The following is a 20,295-nucleotide window of genomic DNA, read 5'->3' on the forward strand; positions in this document are numbered from 1 at the left end:
CAGGCCTCTTTGCACCTCCACGTGCCTTCAGTGCAATCAGACGAGCTACTCCACAGTAAACACTCCCATCCACTTGATTCTAATCAAACTTCTGATGTGCTCAGGTATTTATCATTGATCACTTGCAAAAATATTCTGCATTTCATTTTTAATGCTGCTGCAGTGAAGCTGCATGTTTGTTTTTCCTGCTGTTAGTTTTTTTTTTCCTTTGTGCAGCTGATATCCTTAGTGCAGATAAATTGCTGTGCTCTAAGTGATTGTCACAGAACAGTGGAATAAAAACCAAACATCTCTAAGCCCTTCTTTAACTTATCAGTCTTTGAAAATGTTTGAAAAACAACGAATTCCTCAAACTAGAAGAGAGTTTGAGCCCAGCAGGAAAGACAGAAATAGTTAAGCCAGAATATTGCACAGCAATCTTGTGGAAAATCTGAAGTGCTGAAGGACAGGAGCTCAGACCCATGTAAACATGGGATGCTAGTTGAGAAAACACCAGATTAATTTTCCTTTTCTGTTTGTTTTTTTTTTTTTTTTTTTTTTAATGTGAACCTCTTGGTATGAATTGAGAATAGGCATTTACAATGACAGTTTTCCACCAAAAGCAAGTTTAGCTCTGAACTGCTGTAATAGTTTGGAAGACATGTTATTTCTGAGTGTTGGCAAACCTATTTTATGTTTTTGATGCCAAAGAAGCTGGATTATAGTAAATTGGGGCTGTAAAATCGTGGTGAGAAGATGTGCTGGCCTGACAGAAGGCTGTTTGTTTTTCAGGTTTGTTCTGGAACAGTACAATGCACTCTCCTGGCTAACCTGTGATCCTGCAACCCAGGACAGACGGTCATGTCTCCCAATTCATTTTGTGGTGCTGAATCAGTTGTATAACTTTATCATGAATATGCTGTGATCTTCATCTGAATTTTGCAAGACAAAAATGAGGAAAAGGGATATTTCACTGCAGGACTAAGTTCTAATTCTTCTCAGTGCAAGTTGTTTGTGATGGGGTATGAATCTTGTTACTTCCAGCAAATATTGTTCTGACTTGTGAGAGGGGCACCCATCGCCCTGCTGTCCTTGAGTCACTGACTATGGGGGACGCTTCAGAATGATGATCAGAAAGTGTATTATAACGTTTTTAGTAGCAAAATTAACCATTTTTCCCCAGCCACAGTATTTGTGAAGAGTAATGAGCCATAGTACCCAGATATGGTTAATGAATTTGAAAAGCATGGAGATGAGAAGAAACACGAGGAACAATTAAGTTTCAACCTATGGCTTCAGAACATCAAGATGTTCTTGTATTGGATTATAGTACTTAGTATTCAAAAATGCCTGCATCTCTTATTTATTGTAAGTTTTTAAATGTATAAATTGTCTTATATTTCTTAACCTCTTTTATAAAAATTTTCCTAGAAGGTTTATACTGCCTTCTTGCTTTAAAGCAATTGGTCTAAAATATATGTAATCGTCTTAATTAAAAGTTGCAGTAGGTTGCTTTTAGAGTATTATTTTTTTGTAAGGGGTGGGTGGGGACAGTAAATTTGTATTGTCTTGATGTACAGTTTAATGGGGATAGAGGGGTTAATGTCCATACCATTGTGTGTGGGGGATTTACAGCTAAGCTGTAGTTGCAGAGTACATGTACAGTAATGAAGTTCACTGTGTTTATATAAATTGAAAAGGTACCGGGTCTTACAGCATTTTATATCACACCTTTACAGAGTAACAATGGCAATATATAAGTGATATTGTAGGTGGTTTAACTTGTAGTGAGAATAACATGAATAAACTCTTCAATTGAAGTTTGTGTGATGGTTCAGGGCTGTGGCTAGATTCTCAGATCCACTTCCAGGACACAAGTTTTAATATCACAAGAACATCTCTTGTGCATTGTTGCTCCCTGGATATTCTTGGCACTGTGCTCACTGCATTGTTTGCTTCCACTTTTGTGATAAAATGCGAATCTGAGGCGGAACACACAGAAAACTCTGACCTTATCCAAAGTCTCCTGCCAGGCTGAGATTTAGCCCAGCTCTAGCCATTCTACAAATGCAAAAATAGTCAATCTTGACTTTAAGATTGGTGTGTGTTTAACTAAAATGTGGTGTATATAGATTCTCAGTGAATTCTGGTATTCAGATTTTATTCCACTAGTAAAAAAACAGCACGAAACCCTGAACATTTTCCTTTTCCATGTATTTTTGGCACTGTGGTGAAGGTCCCAAGTATCAGTGTATGGCCTTCCCCATAACCCATTTTCAGGCTCTGGCTGGGGCATGTGCCAAGGAGGCTTTGCCCTCCCCAAGGAAGGGACTGACAAACCACAAGGCTTTCCTAAACGTCTCCCTCTATCTACAGTCACCATTTTTTCTCAGTAGTTTCCTTCCTTTTTTCCTAGCACATGCCAAATGTCTGTGGCTGCTCTAAAATAGCCCCTACGGGTGCTGAAGAGCAGCTGCAGATGCTTTTTGTGGGTTCCTTATCTGACTGCCAGATGAAAAACTGAACTCCTGCAGCGCTCCTGGGAGCCTGTCACGATAACCCAAGTCCTGGGTCTTAATATTGTCTGTCTCGCTGGTTTAAACCTGGAAAGGAGCAACTTTTAAGATCCATTTGTGCACCTGCTGTTAACCCCTCTACAAGGAAGAATTTGCTTGCATTTACCAAACTTACTGTGTTCATGAAAATCTCCTTTCGTAAATGCAAAAGACCTGCCTGAGGTGATTTTTTTTTTCGTATGAACAGTCTCACTGAATCGTGTACATACAATATTAGTAACTTTTTTGGTTTTGTATAAAGAAGTTGTACAATTGGTGATGAGAATTTTCAGTCATTTCTTCAGAACAACATGAGTGCAATCAGAAGTTAGCATATTTTGATAAATAGAGTAAAAAACTGGGTCTGTCCATGACTTTATCTCGGTAATGCACCACAGATTAAACGGCACATTATTGTCTTACAGAAGGGTTTTCTCATTTGGTTGGCATTTTTGACGTGGAAAAGTGCTCCTAAAACTGGAATTTTCAAAGTGTATGTCCTTTTTTTTTTGAGCTTTTGTTGCTAAGTGGTCATTTCTAACCCTGGCTCAGTTAACCAAGTTCCAAGGGCTGGGTTTTGGTGTGGCTTTGTTTTGTGTTCAATCTGAACTTGTATTCCTAAAGGTAAGTGAATCAGCTGCCTGAACGTTGGTGTAACTGTATTCTGTTACCTGGACCAGCCTTCCCTGTGAAACTCCTACTGTGAAAGCTGCCAGTCTCCCACTCCTCCCCCCCATCAAATGCAATTAAAGTAAATTATAATATTATAACCACTATAAAAGACTAGAAGGGCCATTTCTGGAGTGATAGTCACAGCCGGCAATGTACATATCAAACCTGCCAGCACCACGGAGCCAACTATTATATTGGGCATACTTTTTTTGTTAGCTACTTTCATTTAACTATTTTAAGTGCACATAATAGCTGGTTTATAAATAAAATTGTCAGAATCCAATAAGTCGAGGTTGTTTAGCAAGTACAAGCTTAAGTAGTTGAAAATTACAGCTACAGATTTTCAAAACGGCCTTGCAAGAAAATGTTCCTGTCAGCGCTTTAAGTAGCTGTGGAGGTTTATCTCTTTCAAGGAAAGGAGAAGCTGAGATCCTTCCATTCCAATTAAAAATACATATTTTAACCCAGATCTTACTGCATTTAAGCCTTTTAGTCACATTTGACTCACTACTATTTGGATTTGGTTTCTGAAAATCCTGTTGCTACGACCAGCAAGGCTACCAGCTGTACTTGTAACAACCCTCACATTTTAAAAGGAGCTGTAACATTTAGATCTTTCTAACATTCTCTGAAATAATTAAAGATAAATGGATTTATATTTAAATCCTCAGCTATGTTCTTACTTAGCTGTCAGTTATGGCGCAGATTATTGTATTTCTATATTTACCTCTGATGGTAATTTTAACTTTGTGTGTTGCTATGAAGACTTGCCGATGTCTTTAATCAAGCACTATTTGTTAATACTGTAATATCAAAATATTATGTTGCATTATTTTAAAGCTTTCAAGAATAAGAGTAAAACATTTAAAAAAAATGCTATTGCACCATATAATTTGCTGCACAACAGTACGGCACCGCATATCAGTCTGTTGGGATAGTAATGCTGCATCAACCTTGTTTTCATCGGGGTTTCATTGGAGAATTCATTAATGGGTGACATTGTACAATGTTACTGTCTCACAACCTCCAGCTGGGAAGGTGATTTTGTTTGTTTTATTTTTTTTTCCTTTTTTTTTTTTTTAAGTAAAGGGCCCAGGACTATGCTTCGTACTCAAAGGGTTTTTTTACTATTATTTGTGGGTGTACTTTTTATTTTCAGTGGAGTAAAGCTTAATTTACAGTAAAACTGGATTTGGGACCTACCACAATCCTCAGGGTCACTTTTTCAGGATGCTACTCATCGAGCTTTAGGTTTTTCCGAGTCAACTGGACGTGAGGACCTTGCCGAGCGCTGCCTTGGGCTGCCGCAGCCCGCGGCCTTGTGATGAACATGGCGCCCCTCAGCACGGCCGGACACACCGGGGAGCCGCTCCCGCGCCCCGAGGGCACGGCTGGACACACCGGGGAGCCGCTCCGCCACCCCGCTGCCATGGCTGGACACACGGACAATCCCAACACCGCAGCTGGACACACCGGGGAGCTGCTCCGACACCGCGCTGGACAGGTCCGGGAGCTGCTTCAACGCCGCTCTGGCGTGGCTGGACAGGTCAGGGAGCCGCTCCCGCAGCCCTCAGGCACGGCTGGATGTGCCCGGGAGCCTCGCACAGCCGCCGCCGCGTGCCCTCGGCCGAGCCGCCGCCGCATTCATCGTGACAAAACACAGAAACAAAAAGCGATTTAAGGAACAAACACTATTTCTGCCGAATGCCATAAACACTGAGTTGTACAAATTGTGATCGAGGAAATGAAGAAAAAAAAAAAAGGTTTATACTTTTTAAAAAAACAAAAAAATTCAAATGGAATAAATTATTCATGAAGCCTTGATTGTGCTGTGGGTTTATTGAGGGGGCGGGGAGGGCGGTGCCCCTCAGCCTTTCCCGCCTCTCCCTTTCCACCCCTCAGCCGTTCCCGCCCCTCGGCCCTCCCGCCGTGACGTCACTTCCCGCTTCCCCCGGTAGTGGCGGCGGCGGCGGGTGGGCGCGGGCGCCGTGAGGGAGCCGCTGCCGCCGCCATGTCCGAGTGCTCGGCGCTGCAGTTCGTCAGCCCCTACGCCTTCGAGGCCATGCAGAAGGTGGACGTGGTGCGCCTGGCCGCACTGAGCGACCCCGAGCTGCGGCTGCTGCTGCCCTGCCTCGTGCGCATGGCGCTGTGCGCGCCCGCCGACCAGAGCCAGAGCTGGGCGCAGGACAAGAAGCTGATCCTGCGGCTGCTCTCGGGGGTCGAGGCGGTCAATTCCATCGTGGCGCTGCTGTCCGTGGACTTCCACGCGCTGGAGCAGGACGCCAGCAAGGAGCAGCAGCTCCGGTAAGGCAGGGAGCGGGGATCTGTGGCGGAAGCGCTGTGTGGCTGTCCCAGCTGTTCCAGATGTTGCAGCTGTTCTTAGCGGAGGTGTGGGATGCACTGGGGGAGCTGCCTCGGCTGGGAAGGGCTGGGATGGCTCTGTGGGATGAAGGGACAGCTCAGGTGAATGCGCTTTCCTGACTCTTTGTGCTGCTGGGGAATGCAAGCACTTGAAATTTTGACAATGTACTGAATTAGCTTTCTTGTACTGCAATTACAACAGTCTTTAAAGGATAGAAGAGATCCCCAGGGAACTGCTGCCTTCCTTTAACCAGAAGCATTTCTGTCTGTGCAGAAACGTTTAACACTTGTCGTTTTGAATTTTGTGCCAGGCACAAGCTGGGAGGTGGCAGTGGAGAAAGCATCTTGGTGTCACAGCTGCAGCACGGGCTGACGCTGGAGTTTGAGCACAGTGACTCTCCTCGGCGGCTCCGGCTGGTGCTCAGCGAGTTGCTGGCCATTATGAACAAGGTGAACTTGCCCATAGGTGGATATTTGTGAGATTTAGGTTCCTCTCTGGACTGGCTGACACACTGGTTGTGCTTCTGGTGCTGCTGCTTCTCCAGTCCTTACCTGCTATATCAAGATTCAGTCTCAGTCTGATTCAGCTTGGCTTGTGCTGAAACTCGTTGTGACTTCCTAAAGAAGTCTTTGCTGATGTTATAGAGACTCTATAATATGCTGTACTCACACGTAATGTGATTTGGTGATCTATCAGTGCAGAAATAATTTGGAAATGAAGTGATGACTTTTCTCCATCCCATTCTTTGCTCCTGCTGCATTGTGGTATTACCCATCATATTCTTCTTCCCCCACTTCCTTCCTCACCAAACATTTTGTTTTCCTTGTGTAAACTTAGAATGTCAGTGGGCTGTTTTTCTTTCTTCTCAAAAGAAGCAATGATACCATCTGTGTTGAAGTATTTCCAGTAGTAAATATTTCTTATTCTACAAACTTTTCCTGCTTGTTCTGTGTTGATAGCTTTATGTTTTTGGCAGTTTTTAATCTACTAAACATGCTGAATTTAAAACAGATTTAGACAAATTGCTCCATAAAACCTGTTCACTGATGAAAAATGTTATCTCGCAGGTGTCAGAATCAAATGGTGAATTTTTCCTCAAATCTTCTGAGCTCTTTGAGAGTCCTGTTTACCTGGAGGAGGCAGCAGATGTTCTCTGCATTTTGCAAGCAGGTGTGTTTCTGTACTTATGGTGTTTTCTGACCTCTCACAAACATAACAAAGCAACTTTGGGAGCTGTTGTAAGGTTAATCTAAGCTCTTGGAAACAGGGTTTTTGTTTCCCAGTGAAACATTGTGACTTTCAGCACCCTCTTTCCATGCAGAGCTGCCATCGCTGCTGCCAATAGTGGATGTGGCTGAAGCTCTGCTGCACGTTAAGAATGGAGCCTGGTTCCTTTGCCTGCTGGTGGCCAATGTCCCTGACAGCTTCAACGAGGGTGAGTTACAGCTTCTCCTCCAGCTTTTGATATGTTTTCTACCAGTGTGGTTAATTGTGGGCTAAACCATGGGTTGTACAGCTTTGAACTGCTGGGTGCTGCCACCTGGGCATGTCGAGTTCCATTTTTTGCAGGTCAGGCTCGCTGTGTGTGTCCCAGCTTTTCATCTGTAGGTCACTGTTACAGAGGCTGATTGGGCAGGGGCTGAGAACCTCCTGTATCCCTGCTAACAGGGATTTAGATGCCGCTGAGACAGGTGATCATTTGAATTGGGAAGGGCAGGTTTCCTCAGAGCTGCTGTTGGCTCTTCAGTGTGCAGGGGTTTGATAAAGAACGGCGAGCGGCAGGACGAGGAGAGCGTCGGCGGGCGGCGCAGGACGGAGGCTCTGCGGCACCTGTGCAAGATGAACCCTTCCCAAGCCCTCAGGGTCCGGGGCATGGTGGTGAGTCCTCATCAGAATCACAAGAACCTTCCTGAAGCTTCAAACTCGGCAAAGATGACTGAGGCTGAGTGTTTTATCCAGGTGGAGGAGTGTCACCTGCCAGGTCTTGGTGTGGCTTTGACCTTGGATCACACCAAGAACGAATCCCCAGATGATGGAGTGAGCGACCTGGTGTGTTTTGTGAGTGGTTTGCTGCTCGGAACAAACGCAAAGGTTCGGACCTGGTTTGGAACTTTCATCCGAAATGGACAGCAGGTAAGAAAATGTTTGAGTATTCTGCTTTTAAAGAAATATTCTTGTAGCTTGGTGTAACTCACTGGATGTGTGCTGCAGATTTGTCTGAATGCACATAAATCCTGTTGCACGTCTTGGAGGAACCTTTACAAGGCAACCTCCTCTTATGGGGCTCTCTATAAATAATGTCCCCGAAGGCAGCAGCTGTTTGGTTGTTCCCCTGACTGAGAGGTTTTTAGGTATGGAAGCCAGTTTTAAAACTGACAAGTTTTAAAAGACTAAAAGTTAACAGTGTATAAAATAAACTTGCAGTCCTTAGTTATAAGAAAGATAGAAGTTCTAAGTACTTCCTCTGAGTTTCAGATTGTTCGTATGTTTGTAATAATTTACCTGATAAAAATGTTCATTCTCAGTGTTCACAGTGGGAAGATGCTCAGGTGACAGTTAAAGCTTGGAACTGAAAAATATATTTAAAAAAATTAACCCTCTTCCTCTGACTGTGAAAACTCTTACATAGCACATTGTTTGTTGGGCTGAGTTCTCATCTCTTAACCTCTTTCCCAGAGAAAAAGAGATAACATCAGCTCAGTGCTGTGGCAGATGAGGAGGCAGCTGCTGCTGGAGCTGATGGGGATCCTGCCCACGGTGCGCAGCACGCACATCGTGGAGGAGCCGGAGGCTGACGCGGAGCCCTCCGTGTCCGTGTACTCGGGGCTCAAGGAGGAGCACGTGGTGAAGGCCAGCGCCTTGCTGCGCCTCTACTGTGCCCTCATGGGCATTGCTGGCCTCAAGTAAGGAGCCTTGGCACGCACGCTCTGGGGTTTTGTTCATGGCTGCACCTTCATGGCTGGGAGGGCGTTGGGCTTTCTGTCGTAATGCCACTGTGGCCTCAAAACTTGTGGCAGCACTCACCAATTTCAGTCCTCTGTTGCTGCAAAATCACTTCTGCAGACTTGTTAAGAGAACTCTAAACCCACATGGTTGGAGCAGTGTAGAGTTATCAGCTGTTTTCTCTTGTAGCAACATACATTGATTGGATTTTGAATTTATTCCTTTGCTTTCACTTTTTAGAGAGTTTTGATGTAGCATCTTTATGCATTGTTAGTTTTAATTTAAGTAGTTTGTACCAATAGGCACGATTATATCCTGGGGAAGTTTCCTCACTGTTGTCTCTTTCCAGAGATTTTTATCTCTGTTAAGTTCAGAGCAAATTACCACCTTGACAGATGGAATAACAGGGACAATTGAATCTTTAGCCATTGTGAAAGGCTGGAAATGTCTTCCCTGTTCAATGCCCAGCTTTGTTTTGTTCTGTGCCCTGGCCAGGCCCACGGATGAGGAGGCTGAGCAGCTGCTGCAGCTGATGACGAGCCGCCCGCCCGCCACCCCGGCCGGGGTCCGCTTCGTGTCCCTGTCCTTCTGCATGCTCCTGGCCTTCTCCACTCTGGTCAGGTACTCTCAGTACAGGAGGAGCTTTGGAAGATCTGACTGGTTTAGCACCAACTCTTTTAATGCTTAAAGAGCTGCACTTTTTTTTCCCCCCTAATGCTTTATAAAATCTCTGTATGTTGATTTGTCTCACCCTGTGGTTAGTGAATGGATATTTCACTCCTGTTTTATACCAAGTCTTATGAGAGGTGAGCATTAGCATGAGATTAGTGTGAGTGGTTTCTTGAGGACTGAAGTAGGCCTGACTTGTTCACTTTTCCATGGAACAGGTTCCTGGCTAAGTTCCTTAGAGAGAAGCAGTGCAGATAATTCAGTGGAGCTTTCTGTTGGGTGCATTCCAGAAGGAAGTTGCCTGACAGTTGGACTGACCTTTGTGCCAAATATCACTTCTTATCAGCAGCTGGATGCTGAAGTGAAAGTGACAAAAGTCTCTTGGTGTAAGGTTCCTCAAACAGTGGCTTTCTGCAAGTAAAGGTGGTAGAGCTGGCACTGGTTTTCTGGGAAAAGGATCTATTATGGATTTTCCTTTTGCAGCACCCCAGAACAGGAGCAGCTCATGGTGATGTGGCTCAGCTGGATGATAAAGGAAGAAGCCTACTTTGAAAGGTGAGAGCAGGCTGGATTTCTTTTAGTGATTCCAGTAATCTCACATTTATTTATGTCCTGTTTACTTATGTTCTGTATTTCTTCTTTGTTATCATCAGCATTTCTGGTGTGTCTGCTTCCTTTGGAGAGATGCTCCTCTTGGTAGCCATGTATTTCCACAGCAACCAGCTCAGTGCCATCATTGATTTGGTCTGCTCCACCTTGGGAATGAAGGTAAATCCTAAACTATTTCTAGCCTGTATATTTGTTTGTTAAAATCAGATTTTTACTTTTGCTAATATACCTAAAGTAAATGTAACCTGAAAAAGGAATAATAATTAACCTGGAAGGACATTCAAATTTGCTTAGCTCTTGATAGAGGGGAATGTGGTGATAAAAGAAACTTCAAAAAGTGATGCCCTGTTGAAATCATCATTTCTGAGAAGTGAACTTCTTAGAAGACTAACTGAAGTGTTTTCCAAATTGAGCTGCAAAGTTTTTATTTTAAATAGTTAAAAGGAATATCTGCACATGTAAAAATTAATTTCAGTAAATTGCCAAAGGAGATTTGCCAGCAATTCACTGTTGTGAAAGAGTGTCTCACCAGATGTAAAAGCTGGAGAGGGAGGTTTTAGGACAAGGAAGACATTGGGTGATTAACTTGTGACATTGGAAAATATTTCTGTTTGGCATTTGATACAGATGTGAATTGACTGGGATACCAGGAAAACTGACGAGTTTTAAAAGGCTGAAAGTTAACAGTGTATAAAATAAACTTCAGTCCTTAGTTATAAGAAAGATAGAAGTTCTAAGTACTTAATCTGAATTTCAGATTGTTATCAAGCCCAGCTCACTGAGCAGAATGAAGACAATCTTCACACAAGAGATTTTCACTGAACAGGTATTTTCAACCCAGGGATTTTTTTTTTCCCCTTTGCCCTTTCCTTTCCCTTTGGGGTATTCCCCAAAAGTAAGGAGATGCCAGTCAGGGCTGTGTGGCTTTGACACCTTGTGCTAAGAGGTTTTTCTGTTCACTGTCCCTTCCCTGCAGGTGGTCACAGCCCATGCTGTCCGTGTGCCTGTGACAGGCAGCCTCAGTGCCAACATCACTGGCTTTTTACCTATTCACTGCATTTACCAGCTCCTAAAGAGTCGTTCCTTCACCAAGCACAAAGTATCCATTAAGGTACCACCTTTGCTTTATCTCTCTCCATAATTCTGAATGCTGATGAGGTTTTGCAGGCTGGTTGACTTAGAGGAGCAGAATTCTTGATCAATCTTGTACCTTCCTACCATGTAATTTAAGAATGAACTGTATTTAAGTTAAGGTGCCCATTTTTAGCTCTGCAATCCAGAGACCACTGCTTAATGAAGTTAAAAACAGTAAGTCTCTCTCCCCCATCTGTGTTTAATCATAGTCAGAATAATTTTCCAGCCAGGACAAGTTCTATTTGTGAATCAGGGTCCAGGACACAGAGTTTATGACCAGCTCAGAGCTGGTGTTCCGCTTTCCACAGTCAAAGCCTGTGCTCATGTCCTGGGCTGTTCTCTTGCAGGACTGGATCTACCGGCAGCTCTGTGAAACCACCACCCCCCTGCACCCTCAGCTGCTGCCCCTCATTGATGTCTACATTAACTCCATCCTCACTCCTGCATCTAAATCCAACCCAGAGGCCACCAACCAGCCTGTCACAGAGCAGGAGATCCTGAATGTTTTCCAAGGACTCTCTGGGGTAATCATCTTGTTTGGATCTTCCTTGTACTTTACGGGCACGTGGTTCAGGATTTTGGATTTCTGTTGCTTCACTTCTTGCTTTCTCTGCCTGTAAACTCCCTCCTGCTACAGTGACAGTCGTGTGTTTTGAAGTGATTCTTGTTACTCAGATATTCACCATATTTGTGGGTAAATCCAAATTTTTCTTCCCAAGAGTCAGGAATGCAGCCTGACCTTTGTGTGTGGTTTATGTGCAGGGAGAAAACACTCGTTCCATGCAGCGCTTCAGCATCACCACGCAGCTGCTCGTCCTCTACTACGTGCTGTCCTATGAAGAGGCACTGCTGGCCAACACAAAGATTCTAGGTAAATGTGAGAGCACCAGGGGGAAGCAGATTAACTGAAAATTAGGTGCAAAGAGGGGAAAAATTCATGCTGCTGTCAGATTCGAGCACAGCATAGAAGGTTCAGGTGTTTGCAGTAAATAAAACATTGCTGTAGAGATTCAGGACATAAAGTTCCTGCTAGAACTCTCTAGTGGAATAATTTGTTTTACACATTAAAAGAGGTCCAAGCTGAGTTACTAGAAATGTTTATGAGCATCTAAGGAATATAATAACAATTAACAAAGACTTAAAAATTATTTGAGGTCTTCATTTATTCACATACATTATCAAACTTGCACACACTTTTCTTTGAGTTGGCAATTTTATAGTTGGTAATGCTTAATGATGCCATTTTTACCTTTGAAGTGAAGACTTTACACCAGTTCTGAAAGACCTTTGTGTATTTTATTGATGAAATTAAACTTCAGTGAAAATTCAGTGTTTATACCTGCTGTGTGTTTTTACCAGCCCTTTTTAAGGTGCAAAACTTCCAGTACTATTCAGTCTTTTTTCTTCATGCTAACCAAGGAAGTCTGAAATACCATAAAATCAATTGCAGTTCTTTGATATTTTCTCGAATTTACCTGGATAATATAGAGACAAGTTTTCTTTATTAATTCATTCATTAATTTTCTTTATTAATCCACTGGGGATATAATTGTTTTCGGCTGTAACTGCTACATGTGGTTTCTTGTCCTGTTCCTTTGTAGCTGCAATGCAGAGAAAACCCAAGTCCTACTCCTCAGCATTGATGGATCAGATTCCAATCAAGTACCTCATCCGGCAGGCACAGGGGCTGCAGCAGGAGCTGGGAGGTAAAAACCTGTCTGAAGGTCTAAAGTGCATGAAAAGGAAAGGCTGAGTGTTCTCAGCTCAGGGGCTGTTGCTTTTTTCATAGCTTGCTTTCCTTTTTCTTGCTTTTAAAATCTGTCAGGAGTAGCTGCTGAGATTGCAGAGATGTTTGAAGAGTCACAGTGAACGTGTGAGGAAAGCACTTCCTTTGAAAGTAGCTCTTCCCTCCCTAGGGCAGGTTTTAGAGTAGGAATTACCTGAGAATGGTGAATATTCCAGGCTGAGCTCAGGAGTTACTTTCCAAGGGGTAACTCCTCCTCTCTCTTGGAGCTGGAGTGTCAGGCTGTGAACGTGCACCTCACTGAGCTGCTGGCAGCCACTCAGTTCAGGGCTTCAAATAGAAGGCACAGATGTGTTCAGGTACAGATGCAGCTGCTCAGATCTGAGCTGTGAATGTCCCTGGTGTCCCCAAGGGTTGCACTCTGCCCTGCTGAGGCTCCTGGCCACCAACTACCCCCACCTGTGCATCGTGGATGACTGGATCTGCGAGGAGCAGATCACCGGCACTGACGCCCTGCTCAGGAGGATGCTCCTCACCAACATGGCCAAGAACCACTCTCCCAAACAGCTCCAAGAAGGTAAGGAGCTTCACTCCAAGTAAATTCTTTCCAAATGGATTGGAATATAGTTGATTTGGAAGTGTGTGATTAAGCTGCATTTGTATAATAACCAAAATCCTTCAATGCTTCCAATGGCAGAAGTCCGGTTTTACCAAGATCCTGTTGTTTGTGTTTTCCAGCCTTTTCCATGCTGCCTGGAAATCACACCCAGCTGATGCAGATCCTGGAACATTTGACCCTTCTCTCAGCTGGAGAATTGATCCCCTATGCAGAGGTGTTGACCTCCAACATGAATCTTTTGCTGGAAGCTGGAGTCCCACGGGGGATTCTGCAGGCTGTCAATAAACTCTGGATGGTTCTGAACACTGTCATGCCCAGAAGGTACCAAGGCTCAAAATACTGTTTGGTTTCTTGGTGCACATAGCTGGGAGGCCACTTTTTCTTTTAGAACTAATAACACAATGCCTTTAGCTGGGAGGTTGGAGGCTGTGACTGAATAGAACGTGTTGGAGCTGCATTTTTTTAGTCTGTTGGTATTTTGAACTTTTGCATTTCAAAGGAAGGTGGTTCTTGTTCTCAGAGGAAAGGAAGTCTTCAGTTTAAAATACAGGAGTATGGTTTTATAGTGTCCATTGTTTGTGCTGAATTCCTGATGGAACAGGAACTCACTTTGGTAAGAAAATGCCTTTTTTAAGAGGTGGATACTCTGCTGCAGTGAAAACTGCTCTAAGTCCAGGGAGTGTAAGTTAACCTTGCTTAACTTCACGGGCTGCAAGTGGAGTTTTTGCTGATTGATAGGCCTAGAAAAGTATGGCTGAGTGACCAAGTGCTTAGGGAACCCCTTTTCTTATGCACATTTTCTATTTAAAAGAAAAAAAATCATAAAAATATTCTCATTTTAGGTTGTGGGTGATGACTGTTAATGCCCTGCAGCCTTCAGCAAAACTGGTGAGGCAGCAGAAATACACCCAGAATGATCTGATGATTGACCCCCTGATTGTGCTCAGGTGTGACCAGAGAGTGCACAGGTGAGTCTGTGCTGCTGCCCAGGGATGCTGAAACACAAAGGTGTCCAACAGGAAACTTCTGAAAGCTTTCAGCACTTCCAAACATCTTTTCAGACTAATCACAAACTAATCATCTGTGTTGTTTTAAGCTTGGCCTGAGGACTGTGGAGCTGGGCCTGCTGTTCCAGCTGTGTTTTCAAAACTTTGGGATTTGCACGTGGCTGATCCATTTTGGATTTAGGTGTGGGAATTTGTGGTAAAGAGGCTTTGCAGAGTGTTGGAAATGGCTGCTGCCACGTGCTGGTGGGTGAGGTGTAGCTGTAACACCTCCCAGCTCTTGTGCCTGTGGTTATTCCATCCTTTTGGGCAGCACTTTCTGCTGCTGGATGTGACAGAGGCAGATTGGCTTCATTTCCCAAGGGAGTCTTTGCAGTACTTGGGAATTGTTCCCCCAGATGTCAGTGATGCCAGAGGAGGAGCTGTGGTGCCACAGCCTTTGGGATATTTTTAATTAGTTCATGGTACTGAAGAGCCTTTGTTTTGCTGTGTTCCCATCTCAGGAGCCCTCCTCTGATGGACATCATTTTGCACATGTTGAATGGATATCTTCTTGCTTCCAAAGCTTACCTTAATGCTCACCTGAAGGAAACAGCAGAGCAGGACATTAGGCCATCCCAAAACAATCCAATGGGTCCAGAGGCCCCAGAAGTTACAAGGGAAGAGTTAAAAAATGCTTTGCTTGCTGCTCAGGTAAGAGGGAAGAAATGGATAATTCCATGATGTGAGGAAAAACAGGGATGAAAGAGAAATGCAGAAACAGGAAATTAAAAAATGAGGCCTTTTAAATTATTTTTTTTTACCAACTTTTGTTACCATGGAAAAGAAAACAGCCTCTGTATTCAGATGATTAAATATTTTCTTTTTTCTAGTCTGAGGCATTGTGCTGATTTACTGCTTTGATAATGGTTGTTCTGCTCACCAACCCTTTCCCCTGCAAAAATATCACATAGGGGAGTTCCCATTATGATATGATTTTTGAGTTAATAGGAAGTTCTATATTTAAATTATCAGGGTGATGAATACTGTGAATTCCATGGCTCTGTGCATATTCTGTCTGCTCTGGGTGTTTTAAGGGACCACTGGATATTTATTTTGAAGCAATATGAGATTCCACTGCATTTACTCTTTTCACCTGTGGTTATGATATTTTGTTAGATTTAGCCTATTTTTTTTTCCTTTGCATCCTGATTGGGATAAAGTGTTGAAGTTTTTAAATGTTCTAGAGGATTTGTGATTCTTGAGCTGAGTCATTTTCATTCTGTATAAAAAAATGGATAGGTAGAAATCCTAATCACACGACAATCTTCCATTTCTTAAATTATCCTCATTTTGTGTTTGATTTGTTTTTATTTCACTTTTTAAGCATCTTCTGTGGCTTTCCTCCCCAGGACAGCGCTGCTGTGCAGATCCTGCTGGAGATCTGCTTGCCTACAGAAGAGGAGAGGGGCCAGAGCAGCAGTGCCCAGGGTTTGCTGAGGGATGTGCAGAGCCCCCCGAGCCCTCAGGGGGCTGAGGCAGAGGAGGAAGAGGAGCAGGAGGAGGAAGAGGAGCAGAGTTTGCTGTGCAACCTGCGGGAGGTGCAGTGCCTCATCTGCTGCCTGCTGCACCAGATGTACATTGCTGACCCCAACATCGTCAAACTGGTGCATTTCCAGGTGAGCCTGCACTGCCCCAGCGTGGGCAGGGCCAAGGGCAGAGCTCAGGGGCTGCTGGAGCTTCCTCAGAAGTGATAACAACCCACTTTTGTCCTTCTGTCTGTCCCCTTTGCACTTCCTCCCTGTTCCAGTGCTGGATTTTAGTGAGAAGGCAGCACCCAAACTCTGCCTCTTCCCCTCCTTTGTGCCTCTGCCCCTTTCAGTTTGTCCATCTAGGCCAATGGAAACTGTCCTAATCACCTTGTAATTACTTGTTCCACATCTTTTGTGGGTTACTTTTTTCTGGCTGTGTTTTTAAATAATTATTCCCATTATTCAAAACTAATTTGGCTTCAAATGTAAACATCTCCTTATCTTTCCTTTTTGTCTGGGCACAGTTTATCTCTTTAGAGTGGAAGGAGAAAGGTTGGCCCTACAAAAGCAGCTGAGCACCTTCAAAAAAAATAGAAGAGGGGGAAGATCAGTAATTTCTAAAATACAAATGTGGTTTTAATGCATATTAAATTGCTCCTTGCCAGATGGCAGACTCTTTACAAGGAGTTAATTTGCCTTGACCTGGAACTGATTAAATGATAAAAATGTCATTATGGGGCAATTGTGAAATGAGCAGGTTGGGGCTGATGGTGAAATTTGGAGCACAGGAAAGACACAGAGGGAAAAGGTCACTGCAGTCTGCTTTCCTCTGGGGAGTGGAGGGAGAGCTTCCATAAAAATGAATCATTGAATATTGATGGTAAAGAATTGATCCAGACCCTGGGTTTGTACCCAGTCTGCCTCTTGTTCCTTGGCATTCCAGGCCTGCTGCAAACTGGACAAAAGGGAGTTATAAATACATTCACTTTGAAACAAATAAAGCATTAACACAGGTGTAATTTAAAATCTGACTCGAAGCAGAATTTTCCCAACACACCTGTGACACATTGACACACCTCTTCTCTTAATCCCACAGGGTTATCCATGTGAGCTTCTGGCACTGACAGTGGCTGGGATCCCATCCATGCACATCTGCCTGGATTTCATTCCTGAGCTCATTGCCCAGCCTGAACTGGAAAAGCAGGTACTGGGAATCACTGTGGGTACTCAGCCTGCTGGAATACTGGCTAGGGGGAGAATAAAACAGTCACTAAAACCATCCTGCTCTGACTTGCCTGCGATACTCAGGGAATATTTGTAGCACTTTTACCTTAAATTAAAGGCCTGGCATTGAATGCAACTGGAATTTGTTGGGCTAAAGATTCCCTGTTTCTATATCAAACCAACTTTGTAGCTGCTCTTATTTAATCCTTTCTAGTATTAAGTTACTGCTGAGGTTAAAACTGGAATGTATCAGACCTAAATATCTTCTGCAAGGGTTGTGTTGCACATTGTTGCTTTATTGCTCATCATTAATGTTGGAGCAATAGTGTCTGGAGGAGATTCTGAAACACTTGGATTCATGTTAAATATGTGTGGGTTCTTCTTCTTCATACCACCAGAAAAATAATCATAACAACTATTGTTAAGGCTTCTTTGGCTTCCATTTCCTTCATGGTAAAGCAGGGAATATTTACTTGCTGTTAAGTGTGGTGAAGAGCTTTGGCTAGAAGTTGTAGAAGTTCATTGCTCTTGTCTCTTTTGGCAGATCTTTGCCATCCAGCTGCTCTCCTACCTGTGCATCCAGTATGCCCTGCCCAAATCCCTGAGCGTGGCTCGTTTGGCCATCAACGTGATGGGGACCCTGCTCACAGGTACCACCCCAGCCAGCCCAAAATCCACCTCTGGGGCAGCCAGCAGGATTTCTCTAGGCTAAATGCAGTATTTCCTGTCTAACTGCTATTATAAAAGTAACAGTTCTTGATTGGATTTTATAATAATTTATTTTTACTCCTGCATTTCCTCCTCCTCCTCCTTGGCAGTCCTGACCCAGTCCAAGCGTTACACGTTCTTCATGCCCACCCTGCCCTGCCTGGTGTCCTTCTGCCAGGCCTTTCCTCCCCTCTATGAGGACATCATGTCCCTGCTGATCCAGATTGGACAAGTTTGTGCCTCTGATGTTGCCACACAGACCCGAGACTTCGACCCCATCATCACCCGTGAGTCAAGGACTCAGCACCCCAAAAGGGGCCAGGCACAGGGAAATGGGACAGAAATGTTGTGCTGCTGGGATAACTTAATTCTTGACTTAATTTACTTAATTATTTACTTAAATGTTGTGGTGTTGTGATAATTTACTTGTGGGGAGTTCTAGAAGGAATTTGAGATGGGACTTTTGAATTGGTTTTGATGATGTGGTTTATTCTTTTTATCTTTTATATAGGTAGGAAGGGTTTGGTTTGCATGGTTATAGTTTGGTTTAGAAGGTCACAAGACCTTTAGTTACAAGGCTTTTTGAGGGTTATTGATCAATAAAATATTGTTAATAAGGATATTTATGTTTTGGACTCAATCTTTAAATATTTCGTCTTATGGACTCATAGTGTAAGGTGTTTTATCTAATTATGTTATGATCCATCAACTTAAGAGTTTATGCATTAAAATGCATATGTATCATATGCATTTTAAACTTATTGTTTACTTTTGTAACTACTTTTATTTTTCCTATATTTTAAACTTTAAAACTAAACTTTTTTCACTTAGTTTAATGTGGTTTTGCTGTAAACTATAAATTCATATTCTTGCTTTGAGTACTTAACTTTGGAAGCTTTCTCTAAAGTTTTGGATGAAATGCTGTGTTTAATTCTAAACTTTAGCTTGCAAGCCTAAAGTTCTGAGAGTTCTTTGTATTTCACATTTCATGGTGTCTCTGGAAATAATCTGTGCTGGGTGGTGCTGGCTCAGCTTTGCTATCTCCTATTTGTGTTATGGCTGGAAAGAACAATTCTCAATATTTATTTTGCTTTTCCTGCTGTGTTTTCTAGGTCTCCAGCAGCTGAAGGAGAAGCCACACGATTTCTCAGGGTTCTGTAAAGATTCCTCCAGCAAAAGCTGCTCCAGGGACTCTGCAAGCCTGGACCCTGATGTTCAGCTGTGCCAGTGTGTGGAGAACACCATCATTGAAATCATCAACATGAGTGTCAGTGGGATTTAGAAAAAAAAAACAAACCCAGGCAAGTTGTCCTGTAGCTTTTCCCTCTCTTTATGGTGCCTAAATTTGGAAAAAGCTGTGAAAGTGGACTGAAGAGCTCTGGAGCAAAGTCCACAATTTTTATTCATTGAGTCACGGCTGAGGAGAAAATCCCTTCAACAGGATTTTGTGAGAACTTCTGAGGCTGAAGGGATCAGTGAATAATTTCCAGGGAGACAGTGATTTTCAGGCTTGCTCAGCTCCTGAAGTGGCACAGCAACACACCTGGAAGGGTTTTAGAACACTGAAATATTTCTTTTGTTGGGCAAACAGCAAAATGATGGCTGAGAAAAATTGGAGATTGAAGTTTGCTTGAGGTAAATGAGCTGCTGCTGCAGGGCCTTGCAGAGCAAGCTGGAAGAAAGTGCTCCAAGGAATACTTGAAAAAGTGGTGTCAAAAACCTGCACCTTCACACTGAGTTCTCAGAAAATTAGAAAATTTATTTCTGTGTCAAACCATTGCTCAAAGCTTCAGTTCATGAAATCAGGAGCTTAATTTAAAGATCAACCAGGCTTCACTGAGAGTTTGAAACTGGTCTAAAAGTTTCTTTTAAAAAAAAAGTGCTGATAGTAAAAATGAGCCACAGAAGTGGGATTTTTAAAGAATATAGCTCAGATGGTTTTGTGGTTTTTAACTTAAAAAAAAAAAGATGAAAAAGACTTGGGAAATGAGTACAGAGCTGTCATCAGAAGATTGAAAGGAGAAATGGATGCTGAGGGTGACTGTGCAGAGGGACAGGGACAGGTTTCAGCTGTGCCAAAGCAATTCCAGGGCCAAATCCTTTCTGCTTCACCATGGGGTTGGTTGTTCTTTTGTGTGCAAGGCTGGAATTCCCACATGGAAATGTGGGAAAGCCCCGTGGGTTTGTGTTCCAGGATTCCTGCTGTGACACCCCCATCACCATCTGCCTACCAAGTGTATTTTTGTCATCTTTATGTAAATTATGTAAATAATCTAAATGTATGTATTTTTTTTCTCCTCGGTTCCAAGTGTAATTTTATATCCTGTAGTGGTATTTAAATAAAAAAACCAAAAAGCAACAACAGTATGACTGAAGTTCAAAGGGGGTTTTCTGTTTTGCTTTTAAGTTTCCAGCTTCATCCCAAATTTCACCTGAAGGAAACACCTGACAAGAACAGGAGCTGTGTGTGGCAATAGTGAAAAGACACTGACTTTTCAAAAACTATTAATTTTTCCATGGTTTTTTTATATGTACTCTGCTAAAATAATAATAACAACAATA

The 20,295-nt window shown here is 43.1% G+C and overlaps 2 protein-coding genes across 2 annotated transcripts in view; both read left to right on the plus strand.

The window, feature by feature from the left end:
• The window catches only part of MED13 (mediator complex subunit 13), a 59,498-nt gene extending 54,468 nt beyond the window's left edge, over positions 1-5,030 (plus strand). Inside the window, exons 29-30 of the mRNA XM_066563221.1 lie at positions 4-104; positions 772-5,030. Of these exons, the coding sequence (XP_066419318.1) occupies positions 4-104; positions 772-904 (234 nt within the window). The 3' untranslated portion in view covers positions 905-5,030. The remainder of the gene's footprint in view (positions 1-3; positions 105-771) is intronic.
• Positions 5,031-5,217: 187 nt separating this feature from the next.
• Positions 5,218-20,100, plus strand: INTS2 (integrator complex subunit 2). Its single transcript, XM_066563632.1, has 24 exons — positions 5,218-5,510; positions 5,879-6,017; positions 6,636-6,738; positions 6,890-7,003; positions 7,316-7,446; positions 7,528-7,701; positions 8,245-8,471; positions 9,007-9,132; positions 9,664-9,735; positions 9,834-9,948; positions 10,547-10,615; positions 10,766-10,900; positions 11,271-11,447; positions 11,686-11,794; positions 12,525-12,629; positions 13,080-13,244; positions 13,406-13,607; positions 14,129-14,254; positions 14,794-14,983; positions 15,682-15,948; positions 16,898-17,005; positions 17,570-17,675; positions 17,844-18,020; positions 18,846-20,100. Exons 1-24 carry the CDS (start codon positions 5,218-5,220, stop codon positions 19,013-19,015), a joined length of 3,600 nt encoding a protein of 1,199 aa, XP_066419729.1. The 3' UTR covers positions 19,016-20,100.
• The last annotated feature ends 195 nt before the right edge of the window (positions 20,101-20,295 follow it).

The sequence above is a fragment of the Molothrus aeneus genome, chromosome 20 (assembly GCF_037042795.1).
Source record: "Molothrus aeneus isolate 106 chromosome 20, BPBGC_Maene_1.0, whole genome shotgun sequence".
In the NCBI taxonomy this organism is placed as follows: Eukaryota; Metazoa; Chordata; class Aves; order Passeriformes; family Icteridae; genus Molothrus; species Molothrus aeneus.

Bases quoted from the DNA above. Each gene is read 5' to 3' on its own strand.
- INTS2 (XM_066563632.1), top strand. From the start codon at position 5,218: ATGTCCGAGTGCTCGGCGCTGCAGTTCGTCAGCCCCTACGCCTTCGAG. The intron at 14,984-15,681 runs GTAAGAGGGAAG...TTTCCTCCCCAG, and splicing joins ATGCTTTGCTTGCTGCTCAG to GACAGCGCTGCTGTGCAGAT. The intron at 18,021-18,845 runs GTGAGTCAAGGA...TGTGTTTTCTAG, and splicing joins CTTCGACCCCATCATCACCC to GTCTCCAGCAGCTGAAGGAG.